The following is a 25,584-nucleotide window of genomic DNA, read 5'->3' as shown; positions in this document are numbered from 1 at the left end:
CATATTTTTTAAATTTAAGTTTACTCGATAAAATCGGAAAAAAAGCAATATTACTTATGTGTTTATTTCGGAAATATAGCTCATTATGACAAGTACATTTAGTATTTCTTTCCCTTCGTACATTTTGTTTTACATATTAAACCACGTATTGTTCTTCTTGATGACAGAAAACCCACTTGAAACAAAAATGTATCTCGGAATGGTTAACTTGAAAATGTCCTTAAAAGATTGAAACGTTGTTCTATGCTTTATTAATAAAAATGTTAAAACGCATGGCAGCCATGTTTTGTTTCTTTTATAATCTGTTATGGTATATATTTACCTGCAAAAACATGTTAGCATACATCGTAACATGAAAGTGAATAAAACAGGTCAGCAATTAGTTTCACTTTGTTTAGTGTAATTATTTATTTTTTTAAAAATACATGCAAGCAATGAACACTATCAAGAAATCAGAGCTAATTTCGCGTATTGGTTCTGCTCCTTTTTAAGGCCATATTCATGTTGGTTATTATGGTACCGTTAATGCAAAAATATCCTATCGTTCGATCTGATTTTCTGAACTTCTCACACAGTTCAAGGTCTATTTCGCCATTTCACATATATTCTAATTTAAAATCAAATCATTTACATGTATATACACGCTTTTAATGTTGTCATAATAGATGAAAAACAATATTAAGTTATAGCGGTCTGGTAATAAATATATATATAAAATAAACAATGAACTGTAGTAATAATTTCATTAAGTAAAATTTGTATCCATAATTTTTATGCAAAAATCCAAAATAACAACCACTTTATATGTATGTTTCATTATAGTTACCGGTCCAGGTTGTCATACGGACATGTTTATGGTTTGTAGAAAACTACAAGAACATAAAGTATGTATACATTTATACGAGTTGATATTTTCAAAATAATTTTTAGTTTTCTTTTATGTTTCTTAATGTTTGATCTCATTTCTGACCCAGGAGAAAACAGGCTTATTGAGCATATGTGTGAGGACGTTATTCTAATCTTTGGAAGACCCTCGACCTGAGCCGTGTATGGTAGCTCTAAATGTAGAATGTACGTTGGACCTTGTCCTTTTATATAATCTCGTGCGCATTACTGATATATCCAACATAACATATGTCATAGTACTTACTTCAAAAGATTAAATTTGATATTTTGAATGTAGAAAAGACGTATCTACAGTCAATTTGATTTTTTATCAAACATTTAGGTTCATTGGTTTCTGATGGCTTGCCAGATTTTGAAACTATTTTAAAACTGGATCACAAAACATTTTTCGAGGTTCTGCATTTTGTTGCAAATGGTGTAAATAAGTTTTGGACATTTACGTATTCCACTGAAGTTTGTTTTTGAGCATTTTTCTAAGTAATTAATAATATTATCTGAATAGATTATTTATTAAAATCTCCACCGAGAGTATTTGGTGATGTGGATGGCAGAACACGAGTCGGAAAACCAAGTTGTGTTATTTAGAAAATTGCATAGATGTGAAACATTTCTTTATTAAAATGTCCTGATAGAATTTAAATTAACCTATGATTAGTACTATTATTGTATTAAACAAATGTTGATAACTATTTCAGTACAGTTTAAACTAATTAAATTTGCTGTTTTGAAAACGTATATTTTCAGTTTTTGTTTCAATGTGCTAGACTGCTGCTAATTTATTCAATGTAAAATGAGTGTATTTTATCATGCTTATTTGAAATGGTAATAAACTGGACATAAGTTCTGTGGTACTAATTATGTTAGGTATGGTATATAACCCATGGTATTGACAACATTTTAAAAATACAATAGATTTCAGTGATAGTTATTATTGTGTTATGTACATATTGTGTCTCTATCTCTCCTGTATATGTGTGTGTGGATTGCAAATATAAGTATGTATGTATTGTTACAAGATATATTTTTTAAAGCTCTAAGTTTAGAATAAGGGACTTTGAGAAATAACGAACACAAAGATGAGATTACAAATACAAGTGGACAATGAAACAACAATGAGATGGAATGTTTATTTTTTTAACCAATAGAATGAATCATTCTGCATGTTAACATTTTTGGATCTGTGTTACATATTGAGTTGATTTTTACATTGGGATGGTGTAGATAACATGAAGGCCTACAACAACTTATAAAGTGTAAAAACCTATAAAGAAATTTTAAAGAAGAAATAAAACTGATTTGTTGTTGTTACATAGACTGGGAATGGAATTATTTTTACCATATAATTAAAAGTTATCTTTGTTTTTCTTCTGTAAATATTTACATTTCTTTTAACCCTTGTTCTTCACATATAGGTGTTTTGGTGCACTCTGAATATTAGGTGCTTTTTATCAAATTTGTTATAAAAACTGTCTTGCTAAAGCCACACAGAGAATACAGTTCTAGTTTAAATTATATTAAAGGTCAGAATAGGGAAACACAAAGTATTATAAACATTGCAGCTGAACATGTTTCTGTAACAGGCCATATCTGTGACTGTTAGAATAAGTGAATTGTAGATACAGGTACAAGACAGAATTGTATCAGCAGGTTATTGTTAGAAGGATGAGGTATAACAATTGCAGGTCCAACTTTTGTCAATGGAGGTACCAGTTACACTTCCTTGGACTCTAGGTGATAAGTCTGAGAGCTTATAACACTAAAAACTGGGTTTTGATATTTGTAGTTGACTTTGTGCTTAACTACAAATGAATATTCACTCCATTGCTCAAGTGTATAAACCGTCATTGACGTTAATAGAAAAGTTTGTACGTGACAATATTTAAATTTTAAGTATTGGAGTGACTGCCATACTTTATCAGATCCTAGAGAATGACTTCTGGTGGCACTTAAAATGTTATCATTGGTGCAGTATGGAAAAGATGCAGATATAAATATATATATGTCAGGTTATCAACTCTACAATATTGAAAATATGCAGGTATAAATATATATATATATATATATATATGTATATGTATGTATATATCTGTTAGGTTGTTATCAACTGTGCAATTCCAAAAGGGTTGAAGTACAACAAGGCTACAGCAACTTTCCATCAGTGGCGAGACAACCGACAAATTTATGGTTTGAACTTCAGTAGTAAAGAGGAAGCAGACAATTTCTCTCTGACAATGCAGAGAGCACTGGAAAAACTAAACCAAAATAATGGTATTTTTGTCTTATAAACTCCATCTACAATGTGTAGATGCAATGCATTTAAAATTATTTGAGTGTCGGGTTTTGAGAAAATCATGTATAAAAAATATTTACTATCATATCATTAAGGTAATTTGTCACATTAACAGATCTTAATACTTTTTAATTTTTTTGTTATGATTGTCACTACTAATTAAAGAGCACTGTTAGTTTTAATTATTATACGTGTGTATTAGAGTGTCATAACTGTATACATATTACCTCAGTATCTACTAAGAATCATAATAAAGACTTAATCATAAACTTTCTTTATCATTTAATATTTGAAGCACCATGAACAACAAATAATTCACATTTCCTACTAATGTAAAAATTCATGCTTGTGTGAATAACGTGTTATCTTTACCACTGGTTTTGTGAATAACGTGTTTTATCTTTACCACTGATTGTGTGAACAACGTGTTTTATCTTTACCACTGATTGTGTGAATAAGGTGATGTTATCTTTACCACTAATATTGAATTCTGTACAGTTATTCTACTATAGTAATGCCAGATTATCTTGACCGTTTCTCATGAGCAGTAACATGCAAAAAGCTAAAGTAAGTAATGTACTGATATATGCTTGTCACTTTCAGTCTATACCAACATCTGTGTTGTTTTCCAACTTGCTAGGTGAAGAAATCACTCCTACAGTCTGTTGGAGCTTCAGAGAAGGCAACATAATGTTTTTCTTCACTTTCTAGGGGGCTAGTAAACCACTGTAGAAACCGTGCATACTGGACTCCTTCTACAGATAAAACTGAAAGTTCTTTTTAACTTGGTAAGGTAGCCTTACAGCTGTCAAATGTATGATGTTTCTTTACAGGGTTTGAACCTCGCGTCTCAACGTAAAATTCGCTTAACAGCACGAGCACAACAAAAAAAAACCCTTTCTTTAGATGTACTGATTCACCAAGATTCAAAGAGACCGACTCAAACCAATATATACCTCAGTATAAACCATTCTCAGATCACACAAAATAATCACAAGTTCTGTACTGAGCATCTTAAACTTATGGTGAAATCTTTGTCTCTCGTCAGAAATAATGCAATAAAAAAACTCTTTCATACCAATTCTAATAACCATTCAACCGGTCTGAAATAATTTACAACCAAAAAATTTGAAACTTAAGTTTTCATAAGCACGGCACTTCGAAATAATTAAGTAAAGATTTAGATTCATTCAAAGACACCATAATTGAAATAATAACGTGAAATTATTGGTGGAATAATGTGATGATGGAAACTCGGCCAAAGTTTAGTACAGTGCTTAACCCTTTTGGTACTGAATAATAACTTTTAATGTTTAGCACGGCGCTGAATATGCATGTTTGATACTTCAACAAATTACGGTATCAGTACTAAAAGCATGATATCTCGGCAATAACTCAACAAAAGCCCCTGAAATGTTCAGTGATTGTACCCAATACTAAATATGTTAAATTCAATACATAAGAATAACGAGAATAAATGAAGGTCGCCTGCCACTCTGAGGCTTCAAGTCGACTGTGGTTGTGGAGCGCTCAACTGAACCTCAGCAAGGTGTTCACATAAGTCTTCAGAAACCACTGATGTGTCTCTTAGATAATATAATGGTTGTCATGACATTAAAGGTAATATTCTGTATTTCAGTGACAAAACCTCTTCCACCATCCCCTGTACCAAATCATCAGTTCCAGCAACAACAGTCTGGTTATCAACAGATGGGGGACTCCATTCCTGATGACCATAAGTTTGGGTGAATTAAGTCATCTTCATTCATTGTAAGTAAAGCATTACATTGAAAGAAATGTTAAACTTACATTTCATGATAATTTAAACAAGTTTTTGATTAAGAATGACGTTCAAGTATACATTAACATCACTAACACACTCCGATTTGTGGGATTTGTTTCCGTTAGAATTCCTCTGGCTACTAAGTGGCTACTTTGAAAACAAAAGTAAATTTTATAGAGGATATATTATTATTTTAATCAGTTGAGTGACACAGTGTAGAGTTCACTTTTAAAATTGGGAGCACAAGTTGGTGTGGTGAAGCCATTCAGTGGTGTGTGTTTAGTTATGTTTCTGACAGAAGTGTTATCTGATTCATATATTGATTAGAGTGTTTTGAGTGTTCAGAACAAATACAAGTACTTTGGAATATTCTAGTGAGTGTTGCAGTCAGTGCAGAGGGAAAATGGTATTATTAATTTAGCTTTGTATTAATTTTTTTTATTTTATTTTATATATTGATGGTTCTGCTACAATTATGGTACAAAAAATAAATTTATAAAGTTTTACTAGAACATTTAAATAATTTTTTGTATTTATTTTAAATATTATACAATATTATACAAACTGTAAGGTGTTCATTCTTAGTATAAATATCAGTTTTATCAGACTGATTTAGTTAACACTTTGGATTATCAGACTGATTCAGTTAACACTTTAGATCTTTATATGCAAAAACGGCTCGTTTGGGTTGAGAAAATATTTTACATAGAAGAGCGAACAACGTTTCGACCTTCTTCGGTCATCGTCAGGTTTGAACCTGACCTTCTTTTACATTTTGATAATAGCTGCTATGACACATAACCCGGAACCAGGACTGGAAAGGCCAACTTCAGGTGATTGACGGTGGTTCTTGAACTTACCTGTTAGTCTTCCTGGCAGGTTATGATCATTACCATTTTGCTAGAGTAAATATTTTACAACTTTGAAGACTGGATGTCACCATTGGTTTTTACACCATTTTCTGTTTTAATTGCTGTTTTGTTTTTACCTTCATTTACTTTTACAAATATTACTCCATTTACTTGACTTTATCTTTTTACTGGACATTTGGCTACTCATTGTTACAATTTTGCTATGTATCTTTTAAAACTTCTATTCTTTTACATTTTGATACTGGTTGCTGTGAAACATAACCAGGACTGGAAAGACCAACTTCAGGTGACTGACGGTGATTCTTGAACTTACCTGTTAGTCTTCCTGGCAGGTTATGATCATTACCTTTTAGCTAGAGTAAATACCTTACAACTTCTTATACTCTACCTTCTATCTTAACATTGTAGACTAGGTGTCAACATTGGTTTTATACTTTTTTGTTTTACCTTCATTTCCATTTATGTCTATTACTACATTTATTTATTTATTTATTTTTTTTATATTTTTACCGAATCTCTGGTGCAGATAGCCTCGCAGCTTTGTGCCATAAAACACTAAATCAATCAATCAATCAAGGCTCCTACTTTATGTCTTATGTTTGGGATTCTTTTTTCTTAGACCTTCAGTCTCTTGAATCTCTTATTTTAGTTTAGATATCTTTTTCTACTTTGATTCTCTCTCATGCCATTAGTCTGATTGTGTTATATTTTGATTTTTTAACTTTTTGCTCGCTGCCCTCCTTACACTATCTTTCTAAGGCTCTCTACAGTGACCCTGAAAGCTTTACTGCAGAAGGTCAAATCTACCTGTTATCCACATTGACTTCAATTCCTTTCTCAGTAGCTGTTTGGTTAATGTTGTTTCTGGTACTTGGTTAGTTCAAATTCCTTACTCACTGGAGTTATACTCTATCAGTCTTATCTCAGGAAACGTTTTAGTTTTTTTTAAAAAAACAACAACAAATATAGTTGAGACATCTCGTCAGAAATCATTTTTTCTCATTCTCCTCTCATTCTCAATGGTTATCCTGATACAGAATTTTACTCATCTGGTGGTCTTTTCTTGACATCCTTTTGAAGAGGATTGGAGATGAATTGTTTCTGGAACCACTCTTATCTCTGGTTTTGTGGGAGTTCTTCATCTTTGCACATCTGAGGATGTTTTTTGTAAAAAGCTTGTTAATGCTCCCCTTGAGGGGCTTTCTCTATCATTCAACTGTCAACCTCCTTTTTATTGTATTCTAGTTTTTTACTCTCCTCTTTTGACCCTTTAATGCCTGGAAGAGGTTGTGTTCTCTTTCTTGGCAATGGTAGCAGTGGATGAAATACATAACCTTATCTGAGGTTTTACTCCTATCATTTTGTAGTTCCTAAAAAGATACAGGAATAGTTGTCAATTCTATATCTGTTGCATGTGAATCAATTCCTTGTCATTCTTTGGTTCAGGATGTAAGATTTCTTCAATCCAAGGAAGGTTGTGGATAACCATTGTAGATGTTGTTTTTCATATTTCAGTTCCTTTATTTCTCCTTTTCTTCTACAGTAGTCAAGTTTCCTATCAAGATAGCTACATCTCTGTATGGTTTTTCACTGTGGGTTAAGTGGACATTGTACTGAAAATCTACTTGTATGATTAGCATTTCAACTTCTGTATCAACAGTTATCTCTTCTAATCTTATTTTGGGAGGTATCTTCTGCCTCATCGTTACTTCTGCTTTGGGGGTTTACCTATTTGTATTAGCTGGTCAACTTTCAATGTTGTTATTTATCCATACTCACTATCTGATTCCTTCATTTGTTGTATTAGCTGGTCAACTTTTGATGTCATTATTTCTCGGTACTCACTATCTGGTTCCATCATTTCTTGAGTGAGCTTAGCCTTCTTCATATTTCTAACACATCAAGCTTCTGGTTTCTAAAGTTCTCTTCCTTCATGAGGAGTTCCATTGTCTTTTGTGGAGTTTAGCCTCACTAGATTTGTTTCTTCCTAGGCGATGCACTCATTTGTCCTTTTCAGTAGACTCTTGCAAATCATTGGACTATGTCCAGAGATCCACTAATTTCTCTCAACTCTCTCCTTCAATCTTTTCATTTCTTGCTGTCAGGATGGCTCATTCAAACCCATGAAAACCATCAGTATAATTTCATAGAAAAGAAAACTATAAATCAACTTCACATGAAAAGATATTAATTCTACAAACAACCCAAAACAAGACAACAACATCAAACTTCTAAAAGCAGATAAAGGCAATGCTATAGTTGTAATGAACACAAATGAATACATTAACAAAATGAACATCTAATCAGATACAAACAAATTTAAACTAATAAACACAAATCCAACAAAAACACATGAAAACCAATTAAACAAAATGCTACTACAAAAAACCAACCCAACATTTATTCTTATCTACACAGGACCAACTCGTGCACATCACAAACATGTGGCACCCCCAAACCTCATAAACTCAACTGTCCACTGTGACCAATGATGTTGATCTATGAATCATTTAACTATGTTAAATACATATCGTGAGCATTTTCTAAATATGTAACATCTGTCGGCTCCTTTTACAAAGACTCTTTTTACTTTAAATATATTCTTAATCAACCAAATCATAAAGCCTTAATGGTCAGTTGTGATGTAATCTCCTTCTTCACAGAAGTCCCAGCAACTGAAGTCTGCAAGATTGCTTTAGAACTTTATATCCAAGACACCAACCCATTGATACACATCCCCAGCAACCAAGTAGCAACCTTTATAGAATTCACTACCACCAAAACTAACTTTACGTTTAATAACCAAAACTACCTATAAATAAATGGCCTAAGTATGGAGAATCCTGTGTTACCAGTTTCAGCCAACATTTTTATGACACAGATTATATCTCAAGCAATCAGTTCAGCCTTACACCCACTATTATACTTCATGGATTTAGTGAGTATTCATTAAATTTGTCTTTCTCTTTTCTACTAAAGTGGGGAACAGTCATCCACCTACCCCACCCCAACAGAATGGTCATCAACGTACTTCTTCGGGGCCTGCTGCTCCTCCAGCCCCACATCCTCCCCCCATGCCAGTAATGTCAGCTGTCCCTCTGCCACCTCCTCTTAATGCAAAAGCTTCACCTGCCCCACCACCTCCACCCATGAGTGGGGCACATACTTTGCCACGCACAGTACCAAGTTCAGAAAGTGGGGGTATATATTTCTCTCAACTTAAACGCTTGCTAGAAGGTGAGACATGCTACCTCTAGAAGTGACGTATATTTCTCTCAACTTGTTCACAGATTATGTATAATAATATTTCTGTTATGAACAAAGTATTTTTTGTGAACTTAAAAGTATTTGATAATTCAGAGTATAAAATCAGATTTGAATATGGTTCAAAGTTTTGTAATTTTTTACCACATGTTGTCCTGGGATTTGTTTTGGCAAAACTATAATTGTTGCAGAAGAATTCCATGAACTTATGAATTGCCCTAATTGCATTCATTTACTATGAAATGTAAAATAAATATTGCAGTTTAGATTAGGCTTAGCATGGTTAAGGCACTTTGTAGTCGGAGGGTCGCTGCTTGGAATTCCCCTCCTACCAAACACTCTCGCCCTTTCAGCTGTGAGGGCATTATACAGTAACAGTTGATCCTACTATTCATTGGTAAAAGAGTAGCCCAAGAATTGGCAGTGGGTAGTGATGACTAGCTGCCTTCTCTCTAGTCTTACACTATTAAATTAGGGAAAATTCAGATAGCTCTTGTGCCAAAATTCAAAAACAAACAAACACTTTATAATAGCAGTCTTATTTAAATAAATACTTTAAGTGGTTTTAATATTAAATGATGTATTGAGACAGCAAGAGAGGTATGTTTTATATGTCCTGTAAAATTATTTTAAGATAATTCAAAAGTCTGTTATCTTTTTTACTCAGTTGTTGTGTTGTTACGATCATTGTAAAAAAATTTTTGCAGATTTTCCAAGTTTAACACAAAATTTCACAGCAAGTTGTTGCTCCTTCAGGTCATTCATTCTGAAATCCGCCAAACGAAAAAATCGCACTTCACTTAAAACCGCGTAGCTAATACACAAATGAAGATATCTGCAATCAGGAAATGGCATCGTAATCAGCTGATCTGTGCGAACCTAGCGACACCAAGCGGATTCCCCTGGAACCAACTGAAGCCTCGCAATTCAAAGAGTCCGCGTATTTTTTGAACAGACCTCGTAAATGAACAGCACGCAATCCACTTGTTTTAAAATAATATATTTAAAATAAATCTAAAAACAATTAAAAACAAAAAAAATAGTGTACGTATGTTAACATTATGTATTATTTTTACATTATACATAAGTGCCAAGAACTAAGACTTGGTTACTTAAACATCTGTACTGATGGAGCCACATTAATAACAGGGAAGTGTATCAGATTTACTGTATAAATTCTGTATAAAGTATAAATTCTTTGCAGTATATATAAACATGCTTTTGAGGCATAATTCATGCCTAAAGGAGTGCTGGACAATACAGTGGAAATGGCAAATTTCATAAAATCACAACCAACAAATTCCAGTTTATTTCAAGCCTTTTTTGAAGAATGATCAGTGCACACAATTGTCTATTGATCCTTACTGAAATTAGATAGCTTTCACAGGGCAAAATCCTTGTGTATTTGTCAGCCAAGAGTGGAAATCCTAGTTACTTCAACAGTCTCTTTCCACCTCATTAGATGTATGGATTTATAATCTAGCTTATGTAGCAGACATTGTTCTCAAATATCAGTAACCTAATTTATGTCTCTAAAAGCTCAGTATAACAATTTTCAACCAGCAAGATTTAGTTGGATCTAGTATAAGAAGTTGCAGTTCTGGGATAAGTCTTTGAAAAACAACCAAACTGAATCTTTCAGTACTCCATGATTTCCTGGCAGAAAATTAATTTTGAGTGGATCAGTGCACTAAAACCAACATAACTGCACATCTAAAAGGACATTGCACAACATTTAGGAAATAATTTCCAATTATGACATGATAATGACTGGATACACAACCTCTTTCATAGTACCAATTTGTCATTGCAAATATTAAGTATACAATGAGATACTAACTGGAGTCTCTTGTGATTATGAACTGAAAAAAAGTTTGAGAAATGTCACTGATCAACATTTGGCTCAGTTTAAGAAAATAAGTACCTTCTGCTGGCAGGAAAAGCTAATGCAGTTTCATTACTATTTTCCACAACATACTTGTGTATGATAGCATTTTCCTCATGTGTACATCTGAAAACCAAAATTAGAAGTAGACTGAATGCCAAACCAAACCTGAGACTCTCTCTCTGCCTTCATTAGTTTTGGACTTCCAAGAGATGTAATGATCAATGCAACTTCATCCATCATAGTGTAAATTATAACTTCACGACTCGTCATGAGAAATGGAAAGGTGATGGGGAATATATTTTTGTTTTTAAAATTAAATAGTTTGCTAGTCTATTAGAAAAAACTAATTTCATGTGTCCAAGATTACTGTTTTTATAACTTGTACTCAAGTAAGATAGAAAATCACTGGAAAACATTAATTTTTAGGAGGGAAGGTGAAAGATTTGGCATTTTAATGTAAGGCGTTCTCAAGATATTAAAGTTTGTGAACCACTAGTATAAGAGAAACTATGCCTGAAGGAATTTTTCATATTACTTCAACAGATAACCTGTTCAGTATAGTAAATACAATGTCTTATTAATGAAAATATTAGTATGCAGAACAAAGTTTTAATAGTTTTCAATTTTGATTATTTCAAGATTTGGAATCTTTTTAGACGAATTGTTCAATAATTTAAAATATGTTTTGTTGTATTACGACTACCTTTTAATAAGGTTCTTTACTCTGCACACAAATTTTTTTGATTTTGTGACTTGTATGCTTAACCCACAACTGCATAACCTGGACTTGAAATAAATTAACATGTAACTTATAAGTTGAAACTAACAATTACACCTACTAACCCACCTGTTACACTTTGTCTAAGCTTGCTTTGTTATGTACTACGACTTTCATTGTATGCATCTAATCTAAAACATCTTTGGTGTGAAAAAAAAAGTGCAGTTAAAAGAGGATTGAGCTGACCACTTAAAGAAATGAACTCAAAATTGCTGACCAAATTGATAGCTACACTTATAGTACTGATAAGAATCTTGAAGCAAATGTTCATTCAGTTATCCAGGTTCTGGTTTGTGTTCAATTTGGGGCATTAATGATGGGTGAAATAAAATGTGTAACATTTCTTATTGAAATCATGACTTTTGCCAGTACATATCAAGAAACCACAGCAAGCAAGAAAGTGATACTTGATAGTAACCTACATTATTACCTGTAAGATTGCAACCTTATTATTCATAACAGACCTATACTTTATAGAACTAACCAGATCTGTTTAAAATATTAGGGTTGTTTTATAAAGAAAATTGACTCAATAACTTCATTCCATGGTGTTACTATAAAAGTAGGTTAACAGTTTGTCATCATGCACTTGGAACAACCATACCAAACATTATTATTTACACCAGTTGTCCAAGCTAATATACAATACTACATGTTCTTTAATGAAAAGAACTTCATAACATTTAGCAAATTTGTATTTAGTAGTTGGAAAATATTAACCATCCACCTCTATGATTCTTTTGAAAACTTGAATTAGAAACTGGTAGTCTAGTTTGCCTTGCCTAACTCGTATATCTGCACATACTTTCACTGTATCATTTTGTTGCTGTAAATCAGTTGTATTGTGGCAAAGATAACAAAATTACCCACTTTTACTATAAGATGAAGCTGTAGTAAAAAGTTTAAACCAATAGGTTGGGCAAGTTTCTGCTTACGTGTGTGCAAAAGTTTGTCAATTTAAGCAGTTTTGTTTGGTAAATTTGCACATGTGACTTGTATCTAACACAACTTTGATACTGAATTTTAGGATATAAAGATCAATCAGTGAACCAGATTTGAAAACAATCCATAAAAGTTCTGTTTTTAAAATTAAATAAAACTTGTGTATGTTTTAGTGTGAAGAAGAAAGGTATGAATAAATTTGATTAAAATTGGACATTTTATATCTTGTGTCTTTTGTTAATGGATTGCTTTGAAATTTAATGTTTGATAGTTTAGGTTACCACAGTCCAAGCTACAGAAAGTGTTTGTATCACTCATTAATAACACAGCGTGTCCTGCAGGTTTTTTCAGTCACATGATACACCGTGTGTCTTGATATTACCTCTTCTTACCTAACCCTTTCACCAATGAGCCATAAAAGTGGTTATCTTGTATGGCTACCTTGTTTACTAATTAATTAGAAAATTGGGAAATTATTTATTGAGGTGTATTATTGTAAAGCAGCAGTATATTAAATGTTAGACAGCTTTCAGCCAATGATAAAAACTTTGTTTTATATAAAATGTTCTATATTAAAGGCATGATTAAAATTCCACTAATTTACCTATGAACCTATGCAGAAGCAACACGTATTTGTATATGCAGTGTTTAACACTTGTGGTTTTAAATTAATATATTGCATCTGGATTTGACTCATCAGATGGTGGTTATTTTACACTAAAGGCCAACTTCAGGTGACTAACGCTGCTGTTTGAACTACCCATTAATCGTCCTGACGAGTTGTTATTACAATTTTGCGGCATGTCTTTTAACACTTTTCTTACTTTACTTTTTGATATTGACCATAATGACACATAACTCGGAACCAGGACTGAAAGACCAACTTCAGGTGACTGACGGTGGTTCTTGTACTTACCTGTTAGCCTTCCTGGCGGGTTATGATCATTACCATTCTGCTACAGGAAGTCCTTTACAACTTTGTAGACTGGATGTCAAAATTGTTTTTTTTGCCATTTTATGTTTTAATTGCTGTTTTATTTTTACCTTCATTTACTTTTACAAATTCTACTCCATTTACTTTACTTTTACCTTTTTACTGGACATTTAACTACTCATTATTACAATTTTGCTATATGTCATTTAAAACTTCTATTATTTTACATTTTAATAATGGCTGCTATGACACATAATCCAGAACCAGGACTGGAAAGGCCAACGTCAGGTGACTGACGGTGGTTCTTGAACTTACCTGTTAGTCTTCCTGGCAGGTTATGATCATTACCTTTATGCTAGAGAAAGTCCTTTACAACTTCTCTTACTCTGCTTTCTCTAACATTGTAAACTAGGTATCAACATTGGTTTTATGCTTTTTCTGTTTTTCAATGATATTTTGTTTTACCTTCATTTCCTTTTATGTATTTTACTACATTTACTTTATTTTTACCGGACGTTTGGTGCAGATAGCCTAGCTGCTTTGTGCCATAAAACACTAAATCAATCAATTTTATCACTCTTATATTTATTGTTCATATTTGTTATCATATTTACAAGAAGCTCTCAGACTACTCAGAAAAATATGAATATAATTGTAGATTAAATAATAGATAATGTATTGCATAATAAACATGTGACTGTATGCGAAAAACAACTGAAATGTCTTTCACACAGTACATGGTGCTGTATACATTATTATTGATGCTTTGTACTTTGGGTAATACTGTTAGAAATTTAATCAAAAAAGTAACAAGTATTTTTTGCAAGAAATCATACTTTTGTGCATTTGTTCTTTGCTATTACAGTTAATAAATAGCATGGATGAGGCATTTTAAGAAGCCATTTTTTTTGTATAGTTCTGTCTCTTTGGCTGTATCAACAAGAGGACTTGAACGTAGCATAATTACAGGGTGTTCAGAAACTCACTGTGCACTTGTATATTTATTAACAGACATATTTCAATATAGAATACAGGAGGTAAATATGAATGACAATTATAAACAATGTTGAAAGTGACCCCCGTTGGCATCAATGCAGGCTTGGATCCTTCTTATTTTGTTTCTAAACACCGCTATCAGTTGTTGGCTTGAAATAAACTGAATGAATGCTGTTATCGCTGTTTTCAAACTGCACAGTGACTTTCCGAACACCTTGTATATATGCAAGTGAAAATTATAATCATAGAAAACTTGCCAAAGATGACCAGATATACATAAATGTTATTGTGAAATACTGGAAAAAAACATTGTCCATAGATATATTGTTACTACAATATAATTTGTAGAAAATGTCTATAACATTTTTAATTTTCAGAAGAGAAATTTTATAAATGTTTACTGTCATATGACAGACAGTTGGGTAGTGTAATGATAAATGAAATAGATAAATCAGTATCAAGACAGTAATGTTTGAGATTTGTAATGCACTGTGGAAAACAGTTAAACATTAAATGCAATTTATAATATTTTATATATTGAAAGACAAAACCACTTATACAATAATGCAATCCCCTATTATATAATTCTTGGTAAATGGGCATCTAATAATGTGTCATGTTTCACATACAAATATTGGTTATTGAATATATAAATGTTTGGTAGAGGTTACTTTATAGTATGAACTATTATTACCATAAAAATAAAATTGTTGTAGTACTTGTATTACTTCCTTAAAACTATAAAACAATGATAAAGTTGTGTTGTGCGTATATACTCTTAACTCCTGAAGCCTTGTTGTAAATCCAGTGTCCACCCACTTTGAGATTCCAGATTGATAAGAAATGAAATCAGTTACAAATCATATATAAAAGTTAAACCCCAAAATAGTAAAAAATTAATTTCTTTTTTAAATTTCAAAGTTGAATATTTTTACTAGTTAGTAAAATCTCCAATTGGCAAACTTGTTTTTTGGTTACTTTTATAGAGGTTAGCTCCATTTTTTAATCTTCACTTCTCAAGGGGACAATTGGAGTCATTATCCCTGTGCAGAGCTGCAGTTACTACTGCATTACTTCTTTGTTCTTAATATTTATAACATTTATCTTTGTATTTAGTACCATTTGCCTTACAGATCATTTATGTACTTATGTATGAAGATAAATGCTACTAATAATTTTGAACTCATTTTGTAACAAATAGATTATTTACAAAAGTTTTTTGTGCATCTTGTATATGAAGAGTAATCCAAATACAGAATAAAAGGATAAAGTAAATTAAAAGTTAAATGAGTGAGAAAGAATAAGATAATGTAACGGTATCATACAAGTTATTCAGAACAGACTTAATTGAAGTGAAGCTGTGTTATTCTTTAAAACTGCGAGTTCATTCATAATAGATAAACTTTTTTAAAGTTCAATATTTTGGGTGAAGGTGAGTCCACTCAGGAAAGCACATTCTTCTTATTACATGATAGAGATGTAATGCTACCTATGCAGGAGATACTAGTCCATAAAAAAAATAAATTATGCAATAAATTATGATAACAAGCAGAATTATTACAATGAATGCGGTTAACATTTAACAAAAGCTGCAGAATGCAGAAAGAAACAAGCATATAAGAGAATTCAGGCTAATGTGATAAAACTAGGGTATAAGGAATTGTTTTACATCACTATAGTTAAGAAAGGAAGCACTAAAAAGCTGGCAAAATTATGGAAAGGTCCTTTAAGTGTTTTTAAACGAAAAAGTCCAGTTAATTTTGAGACTCGAGAGATATATGGAAACACCGGTTATTAGAAGACTTACTTGTGTTCAATAATTCGTGCGACATGAATACTCGCATTAGTTTTCGTGTCAGAGGTTCAGAAAATATGACATCATATCACATGACACTTTAGGAAAACTATCTGACGATCAGTGAGAATTTTACAGTCGGGACTAATCAAGAATTATAAGACATTAGTTAGATGATATGATGATATACGAGATCTCTAACTAGAACTGAAATGTACTGAATACAGTGTCTCGTTTTCGGAATAGATTTGACAAAAACGTAATTTAGTAAATGTAGGTGAAAGCATTTTGAAATTTCTTTTTAGAACCACAGACGAATTACTTGAGTTAATTAAAAAGGTAGGTAGAACATCAAGAGAGTTTTTAGAGAAATTATTAATTAATTGTAAGGGATTTAATAATGTTTATTTTAATGTCGATGTTTGCTTTACTTGAATATGTATTTAGAAGTCAATGTAACTTATATTTCTATATGTGTATTGCGAAAATCCCACCTGTTCTCTAAATTTGTAGAAGATTCTTGAGCGTAAGAATCAAGGTGTAATTGTAAAATACTAGTGATTGCCAGTATTGTTGCCAGTTAAAGTTTCAAGAACCTCGCCTTAAAGTTTATAAATCTCAACACACGAAAAGACAGTTTATTATTGTTTTTGATTTGTTACAGTTGGTATAATATAAACTTCGGAAGCTCCAGTTGTGATAAACACTTATTAATCAGTAAACTACAGATGTTTGACGAAGAACGGTAAAAGATTCAGTTCCAAATTAAGTAGAAGCATCAGTATTGTTTATAAGTTTGTATGTGTCTTTGTATAGCAAAGCCACATCAGGCTATCTGCTGAGCCCACCAAGGGGAATCGAACCCCTGATTTTTAGCGTTGTAAATCCGTGAACTTATCACTGTACTAGCGGGGGGCTTCACGTGGTTTAGTTAATTTATGTGATAAACAATTATTTTTTTAAGTGCGTGTTTCATCATTAATGAACCTATTTCTGTTGCAAACTATACTGTTGTGTATAATAAAATTCTTTCTTAAATTATTTCGTAACGTTTCTGGCCCCAACAGATATTAGTACCAGTATTGAAATCATCAGTTTGAGGTAATACACTGAATTTTAAATGTGCCATTTAACTTCAAGTATAATAAACAAAAACAAATATTACATCTCGAGAGGTTTTTAAACTTAGACATTGCCGCACGTGTCAGTGAATGAGTGGTAATATTTATATATTACAAAGTAAAACTCGTCTTAAACTTGCATCATTTCATTCGATGAATATAGCTCAGTGATTAGCGTATCACAGCTTCATTTTTAGATTTGTTTTGTTAATTTTTCGTACCGCTGTCCAAAATACGAGAACGATTTTTGCTACTGGCCTTTCTTAAAAGACTCAATTTTTAAAAGATGATACACATTGCCAAGGCATAACTTATTGAGGGTTTTTCTCTCTGTAGTTCCCGCTAACCAACATAATCGTTATTCCCTTGTTTTAAAGTGTTAGTAAGTACATGGAATATTTCCATGTTCAGTATCCACGCTTGGTCCGGCATGTCCAGGTAGAAAAGGCAATCATCTCGTAATCTGAAGGTCGCTGGTTCTAATCCCTGTCATACCAAACATGCTCGCCCTTTCAGCCTATGAGGCTTTATAATGTCACGGTCAACCCCACCATTCGTTGGTAAAAGAGTAGCCCAAGAATTGGCGGTGAGTGGTGATGACTAGCTGCCTTCCCTCTAGTCTTACACTGCTAAATTAGGGACGGCTAGCGCAGATGGCCCTCGAGTAGCGTTGCGCGAAACTGAGAGCAAACAAACAAACAAACAGTATCCACGCCTCCCCCACATACCAGTGGGACAGCGGTATGCACACAGATTGAAAATATAAATAAATGATAAATGGTGACATTCAACAAAACATAGGTGTTCCTTGATACTCGTAACGAGTCTCGTAACATTTTTGTAATACTCATTTTATACCAAATAGGAATTACAGCTGTGACAAAGAAACCAACGGAGTACGTGTTTGCTAAAGGCCTTCAGTCGTGCTGTTCATTTAATTGTCACATACTTAAAACTTCTAGACAATGAAAAGGGTGTTATTATTATTCCATATGAAAAACCTGACTAACCCACCAAAAATCATGCAATAAGAAATGGTCTAACAGTGTTTCAATGGAACCATTTGCAATTTGAACTACACTGAAAGGTTCTTGTCAAGATGCACGGGCATTGAACAGAGCATGACTGGGCGTAACAATATGAACTATAACGACATAATGAGGATAATATTATTTTAATGTAACGAACTCAATTCTTCGTACATTTAGTCGTATAAAGCTTGAGAAAGTTAACGTCAATGGTAGAAAAACGATTTTGGAGCCTCACTATGTCGTTACAGTCTATGTCACTACAATCAGTCATGTTGTATCTGAGAGCCCTCTCAGTGACACAGTAAATGTCTACATGCGAATAAAAATACAAGTAAATTTACCTTTGTGTGCATAAAAATGATAGGAATGTAACTTAGAAGATACTTACCAAAGATATATTCCGGAAATGCTGGCCCGGTGATTAAGCCACTCGACTCGTAATTCGAGGGTTTAAATCCCCGTCACACCAAACATGCTCGCTCTTTCAGGAGTGATAAAGTGACGGTCAATCCTACTACTTGTTGGTAAAAGAGTTGGCGGTGGGCAGTGATGACTGTCTTCCTTCTAGTCTTACGCTGATAAATTAAGGATGGCTATCATAGATAGCCCTCGTGTAGCTTTGCGAGAAATCCAAACCAAACCAAACCAAACCAGAAATGCTACGTAATTTAATAATTTTTATTTTTTATTATCAGATTGATCTAAATTTCCGTTATTTTTCCCATGTCTAACATACTTTTCAGTAAGAAACCGTTTTTTTTTTTTAAAGATGTTTTACTTATAATGCATCACTGGTCGTCATACTTGTGTTAATCACAATTCTGTTGTATCTAATTTTAGTAGTTTGTACGATAAAAAAATTCAAAATATTTGAAAATGCGACATTTTGTAAATGTAGTGAAGATAGCTTGTTTTCGTTTTTGAATTTGGAGCAAAGCTGTTCAAGCTACTAAATTATCTGCGCTAATTTAGGGGTCTAAGACTAGAGGGAAGACAGCTAGTCATCACCACCCACCGCGCCCCCCAGTGGCTCAGCGATATGTCTGTGGACTTACAACGCTAAAAACCGGGTTTCGATACACGTGGTGGGCAGAGCACAGATAACCCATTGTGTAACTTTGTGCTTAATTCAAAACAACAACACCCACCGCTAATTCTTGGGCTACTCCTTTACTAACGAATAGTGGGATTGACCGTATTATTATAACGCTCCCACGGCTGAAAGGGCGAGCATGTTTGGTGTGATGAGGATTCGAACCCGCAGCCCTCAGATGACGAGTCGAACGCCTTAACCCACCTGGCCATGCCGGACCGGAAAGATAGCTCCAATAGCTTTTACTTTGTAATAATCACTTGGTAAAAAACTGGGTTTTCTTAATATGTTTTGTTTTTGAATTTCGCACAAAGCTACTCGAGGGCTATCTGTGCTAACCGTCCCTAATTTAGCAGTGTAAGACAAGAGGGAAGGCAGCTAGTCATCACCACCCACCACCAACTCTTGGGCTACTATTTTACCAACGAATAGGGGGATTGACTGTCACATTATAACGCCCCCACGGCTGAAAGGGCGAGCATGTTTAGCGCGGCGGGGATGCGAACCCGCGACCCTCAGATTACGAGTCGCACGCCTTAACGCGCTTGGCCATGCCGGGCCTGGTTTTCTTAGTCACAATATTTATATACTGATTTGCCAACTAATTAAAACAAAAGCGATTGAAAAAAAAACTCGTTGTGTTTTATTTAAAAGAAAAACAACTGGAACACAGTTTCTTCATATTGTGTATTTATTAATACTGTCGGTAAATATCTAGTTTTATATCTTCTTTCTTACACTTCCATATACTATACAGATTATTTTTAAAGAAATAAATATATCGAATAAATAAAAAGTAATCTTACAACAGTGTAGTTTAATACCTTGCTCATTTTCTGGATTACAAAAACCATAAGAATTATTTGAAAATGTGATTTTTTAAATTTTATTTTTACTGTTGTTAAGCTAACTCAAATTCATTTCCATAACCAAGAACAACAAAAGAGTGAAATGGGTCAGAGATAGCAGCTGACTTCTGTTCTTCGATTGTATAATTTTACCAGTAAACAATTTGTTTTAATAAAACTGACTAGTGTTTATATACTCTCCATATTTGTTAGACCGGAAAGTAACTGACTATTTGTGTTTGGTAAAATATCAGAAACTTCAAAACACAACTTTGCATATAAAAATTACAAATATTTCTGTGAAATAAAAACTAGATAGTTGTATAATCTACCCAAAAGAAATATTTAGAAATTATTGTAACTTTGGCAATCTAAATATATTACGCAACCAAAAATTCGTGGCTTTTTGCGCGCAAAAGACAAACCCCCTCTTGCTTACTCATGCAATAGTAACCTCGACAAAAATGCCAAATTTATTTTAAAAGTAAAAAAAAATTACTAAAATAACATTTATGTTGTTTCTATAAATAGTTTGTGAGATACAATTTTTCAATAAATAAGAGACACTGTCAAAATTGAACTAACAAATGGTTTCACTTGAGACTAGAAATTTCATTTTAGGTTTCAGAATCAATACATTTTTGTTTCGTTTTCAGTTGCTGTTTTATATAAAATGCGTTGAGTAAAGCAATTTTACCACAAGTATTCGTTTATGAAGGTTCATAAAATTCTTTCATCTTGACTTGAATGACACCTTACTTTTAAAAACATTATTAAATATTTCTTCTTTACTATGTTTCAAATATTACCCCAGTTAAACCATAGATATGAAATTTACAAACCACATATAACTTTAGGAATATGCTTAACAGTTTGTTTATAAATAAATAAGTGTATAAATGATATACAATTCGAGCGAGAGTTAAACTGAATCACTTTAACTACAAGACCGTCTACGTCTAATTACACTAAATATATTTGAAGCCTAAACTCCCTAAACGGTAATATCTTAATATTGTTTTAACCACTACAGTAATAATCAAGGGCTATAATATTACACACGAGTAGTCATCAACAGTTTTCGAAATACATTGTCGTAACTTTGGAACATTACAAATATAATATTTTAGAGTAAATATTTTAGGGTAAAGTGATTATGTCCTTATTATTACGTACAAAGCTACACAAAGGGCTACCCATCCCACTGGGGGATGGTAACATGATTAAGCAATTCGCCTATTCATATGCAAAAGGTGTTAGAGATAAATCACTCCCTGTGGTCTAATCAAAAATGAAAATTCAAACTTTGACTTCCATGTTCACTCAGATACCTACGTACACGTTGCAAGTCAGATTAAAACTACTAACGAACTAAAACCGATACCTAGAGTCCAGTTATCACACAAACGTGCAAATAAACTTCAGTCACTTTAATTTCACAGAATGAATTAATTAATAAAGTATATGTCGTCTGCTTTTTGATGACATAATTCAGAAGAGAAATTTACATCTAGTTCACAGTTAAATTTGCCTGATTTGTTTCAGACAATTTTCAAACAAACCATTACGAACATGATGATGGAGCTTTGAAACTAATACTGCAATAGTATTGAAGCGTAAAAAATGTGAACACTATATAAGTTTTCACAAATTACAATACGGATTATATGGGTTACTTATTGAAGGAAATCAGTTATTATAAATTCAAGCATACATACCTATTAGTAAATACACAAGGAATACGTACTTAACACTAATACTAAACAAGTCAACAAAACTAGTAAATGTTTAGGAATACGCAGATACCACGTATTTAGTAAGCATGTAGGTAGTATCCGTTAGATTTGTAATAACTAACAGTGTCTTGCAAGTTCAAAACGGTTGATCTTACCAATATATATGCAGTAGCTATTTTAAAGTAAAGTAAATAGGTGATATACCTAATAAAGCAAAAACGAAAACCAAAAACTTGTGATTACAGTTGTGAACATGCTCATAGCATAAAGGTTGTGGCTTAAACGCCCAAATATAATGACGTGTACAAAACCAACATTTGTGGTAAAAAAATAACAAAAACTGCAAATGTTTTTACTCACATTTTTCTTAACTTGTTCACTGCAGATTCAAAACCAAAGGCGCGTGTTATACAAAGAGTTTTTCAGATCTATGTCTCAAATAAATCACTGTCCAAAAGACCTTTTGTATGATATCAGAAATCGTTATGGTTTTAACGTCGAAAGTTATCAAATTTCAAAGCACTAGAAAATAATAGGCCTAAAATGTGTGATACAATCACAATTTTTATCATAATTGTTTTTGTTTGAAGCTATCACGACTACTTGTATTCGATAAGGTTAGTGTATTTCCTTCACATAATGGGTAAGATTAAATATTTAGGTGAAGTGTACTGAACATTTTATAAACATAGCTCCAGGAATAAGAAACAATTCTAAGATTCGATTCGTCTTACTACTAAGTTACCGTATATGTGTTTAAAAACTTAACATTAAAAAATTTAAATAGTCATTATGACTAGAGTTAATAAGGTTGTATATATTCCATTTTCTTTACATAAATATAGTTGTCGTATACTTTCTTATTACATCACAATTTTCGCAGATTGACAATCATAACAGAAATTACCTGATTTCTCGTAATGTAAGATGGGAAGGCTATAAAAACTCTGACGGCGACTCAAAACGTTTTATTGTTAAGACTTTGAAATACCCTCAATAATGTACCAAATAAATTATAAAAAGGAAAACATAAGTATATAAGTTATCAAATTAAGAATACTTTTGTTCATTGCAAACTTTAACTTAACTTACTTTATTTTTAAAATAAAACCACAACATAGATGGGAAAATGTTAAAACAAAGAGACGACATTCTGAAACTCTTTATTTTTATAAACAAGTTCTATATATATAACTTCAACTATTCGTAACAAGTTTAATAAACAACGCAGAATAAAATAATAAGCAATGAGCTTTTTAACAAATCACTATAAATATTATTATGGAACAGTTATTATTAGTCCAAGTATGCATGTCTATTAGTAATACCCAAAGAATAAGTGTTTGATACTAGTACCGAACAAGTCCACAAATACCAGTAACTGTTTAGAAATACACAACGAATACGTTTCTAATAAGCATGTAGCCAGTAATAATAGCCAATACATTCGCAACTACTAACAATAACTATCAACTTCAAAGCTGTTGATCCTACTCAATATACACGTAACTAGTTTGAAGTCAAGTTAACAGGTGACACATTTAATAAGTGTTTAAGTTGCAAACATGTTGATAACAGTTTCAATTTACCATCAACAATCGTATTTCATGAGGTTAGATTATTCATTTCACATAACAAATAACATTAAATATTTAGATCCAACAAAACCAAAATGCGCGTTACACCACACAATAACAAAATACTACTTTGTGAGGAATACATATCTACTCCTCTGCTCATATATTGCACTAGAACATTTTCTGTATTGCAGATGAGGCTTTCATAGATTTTCAAACGTGGTTGTTTACACAGACGCCGAAATTAACACTTCCGTTTTCCTGGCTTGTTGCTCGGCAGCCTTCAAGCACAATTCTCGCATTTGCAGCAAGCTACCTTCGAGGCTTAAAGCGAAGAAGTCTGAACTCGTCTCCTGCGCGCTGAAGAAGGATGAAACGCAGAAGTCGATGTAATAATTTTGAGGATTGTAGCAGCAACCGTAGCCGTCAGAGACGACTGGACCATAACCCACTAATATTCCTTTATCTGAAGGAACCTTGAGAAGAAGAAAAAAAGGTTAGAAAACAATCTTTAATTCTAGAAATAACAGTGAGATCAAGAACGTTCAGTTTGTAATCAAGCAAAAACTACACAATGAGCTGTCTGCATTCTGTTTACCACGGGTATCGAATCCCGGTTTCTAGGGTGCAAGTACCCAGACATACCACTGTGCTTCTAGGTGTAAAGCAGACATACCACTGTGCCTCTGGGTGTAAAGCAGACATACCACTGTGCCTTTGGGTGGTAAGGCAAATTTCAACGAGAATCCGTGATGTAGAGACTTAATGTTTTCTATAACTGGTCGTACCCTTTGCTGTGAACTCCAGATGCACCTATTCAAAGCTCACTAGAAATGTAGTTAAACCTCTTCTAAAAGTGATTTGTATATAACATTTACAGGGTATTAAGTCCTTCTGAATCATCAAGTAACCTAACATAAGTTATGTGTGTGCATAATATTACGATTTGTGCCTAAATTATTATTTCATATTATTTTTCGGACCTCTAGTGGGTAAAATAAAATAAATCTGCATATATAATCTATATATAAAATAATTAAACAGTTGATTAGTTTAGTTCTTCAAGAAACCATTCCTGCAACAGCAACGTTATCAAACGTGTAAGTTCATACAGAAAACTAACGTTTTCTGATAAAGACAACCAAATATAGAAACCCATAATCTGATCTACATCAAAGGTTACTTAAACATAATCCGATCTGAAATTATGCAACTTTCAGGATGAAGATCAAACCAGAATTAACTATACAAGAACTGTTTAATAAGCATGAATCTTCAATCAAAATGAAGTAAAAAAATATTACAGTCACAAAACACCGTAACACACTCCATCACTCTTGACACATTAGTGGTATGGAGACAAATGATATGTCAAAAACCACTGCACAGCACCAGTAAATACCGTAACGCCGAAAAACACCAGTCTCGATTCTGCAATTGTTGATCTTTGTACGTTTCTTAAACAATTTCAAAACAACTTTATGGATCAATTTATTAATTTATTTTTGTAATATTATTAGTACCATCCATAGTGTCTTATGTTTCTATTTATATGCATTGGCATCATTTCCTACACACTGCTTTACATTGTTATTTTATTGGCATCATTTCCTATATACTGCTTTACATTGTTATTTTATTGGCATCATTTCCTATATACTGCTTTACATTGTTATTTTATTGGCATCATTTCCTATATACTGCTTTACATTGTTATTTTATTGACATCA

The 25,584-nt window shown here is 32.7% G+C and overlaps 2 protein-coding genes across 6 annotated transcripts in view; one reads left to right on the top strand and one right to left on the bottom strand.

Annotated features, from left to right (window-relative positions):
- The first annotated feature begins 792 nt into the window (after positions 1-792).
- LOC143252103 (protein enabled homolog) lies at positions 793-24,179 on the top strand. Of its 5 annotated transcripts, none has more exons than XM_076503735.1 (6): positions 793-884; positions 975-1,071; positions 1,229-1,323; positions 3,000-3,174; positions 4,836-4,966; positions 24,049-24,179. In XM_076503735.1, exons 2-5 carry the CDS (start codon positions 1,050-1,052, stop codon positions 4,943-4,945), a joined length of 402 nt encoding a protein of 133 aa, XP_076359850.1. In that variant the 5' UTR covers positions 793-884; positions 975-1,049; the 3' UTR covers positions 4,946-4,966; positions 24,049-24,179. The 5 variants fall into 5 exon arrangements, with proteins under 5 accessions (XP_076359850.1, XP_076359849.1, XP_076359851.1 ...); XM_076503734.1 differs by lacking the exon at positions 24,049-24,179 and adding an exon at positions 9,872-15,435; XM_076503736.1 differs by lacking the exon at positions 24,049-24,179 and adding an exon at positions 9,823-15,435.
- Positions 23,958-25,584, bottom strand: part of LOC143252102 (choline O-acetyltransferase-like) — a 278,304-nt gene continuing 276,677 nt past the window's right edge. Inside the window, 1 exon segment of the mRNA XM_076503733.1 lies at positions 23,958-24,330. Within this exon segment, the coding sequence (XP_076359848.1) occupies positions 24,082-24,330 (249 nt within the window). The 3' untranslated portion in view covers positions 23,958-24,081.

This window comes from Tachypleus tridentatus, chromosome 6 (genome assembly GCF_004210375.1).
Source record: "Tachypleus tridentatus isolate NWPU-2018 chromosome 6, ASM421037v1, whole genome shotgun sequence".
Lineage (NCBI taxonomy): Eukaryota > Metazoa > Arthropoda > Merostomata > Xiphosura > Limulidae > Tachypleus > Tachypleus tridentatus.
This window is presented reverse-complemented; position numbering and strand designations above follow the sequence as displayed.

Excerpts from the sequence above, each read along its gene's own strand:
- LOC143252103 (XM_076503735.1), top strand. The coding sequence starts at position 1,050 with ATGGTAGCTCTAAATGTAGAAT. Across the intron at positions 1,072-1,228 it reads GGTAGCTCTAAATGTAGAAT|GTTCATTGGTTTCTGATGGC; the intron begins GTACGTTGGACC and ends TCAAACATTTAG. Across the intron at positions 1,324-2,999 it reads TGCATTTTGTTGCAAATGGT|GTTGTTATCAACTGTGCAAT; the intron begins GTAAATAAGTTT and ends TATATCTGTTAG.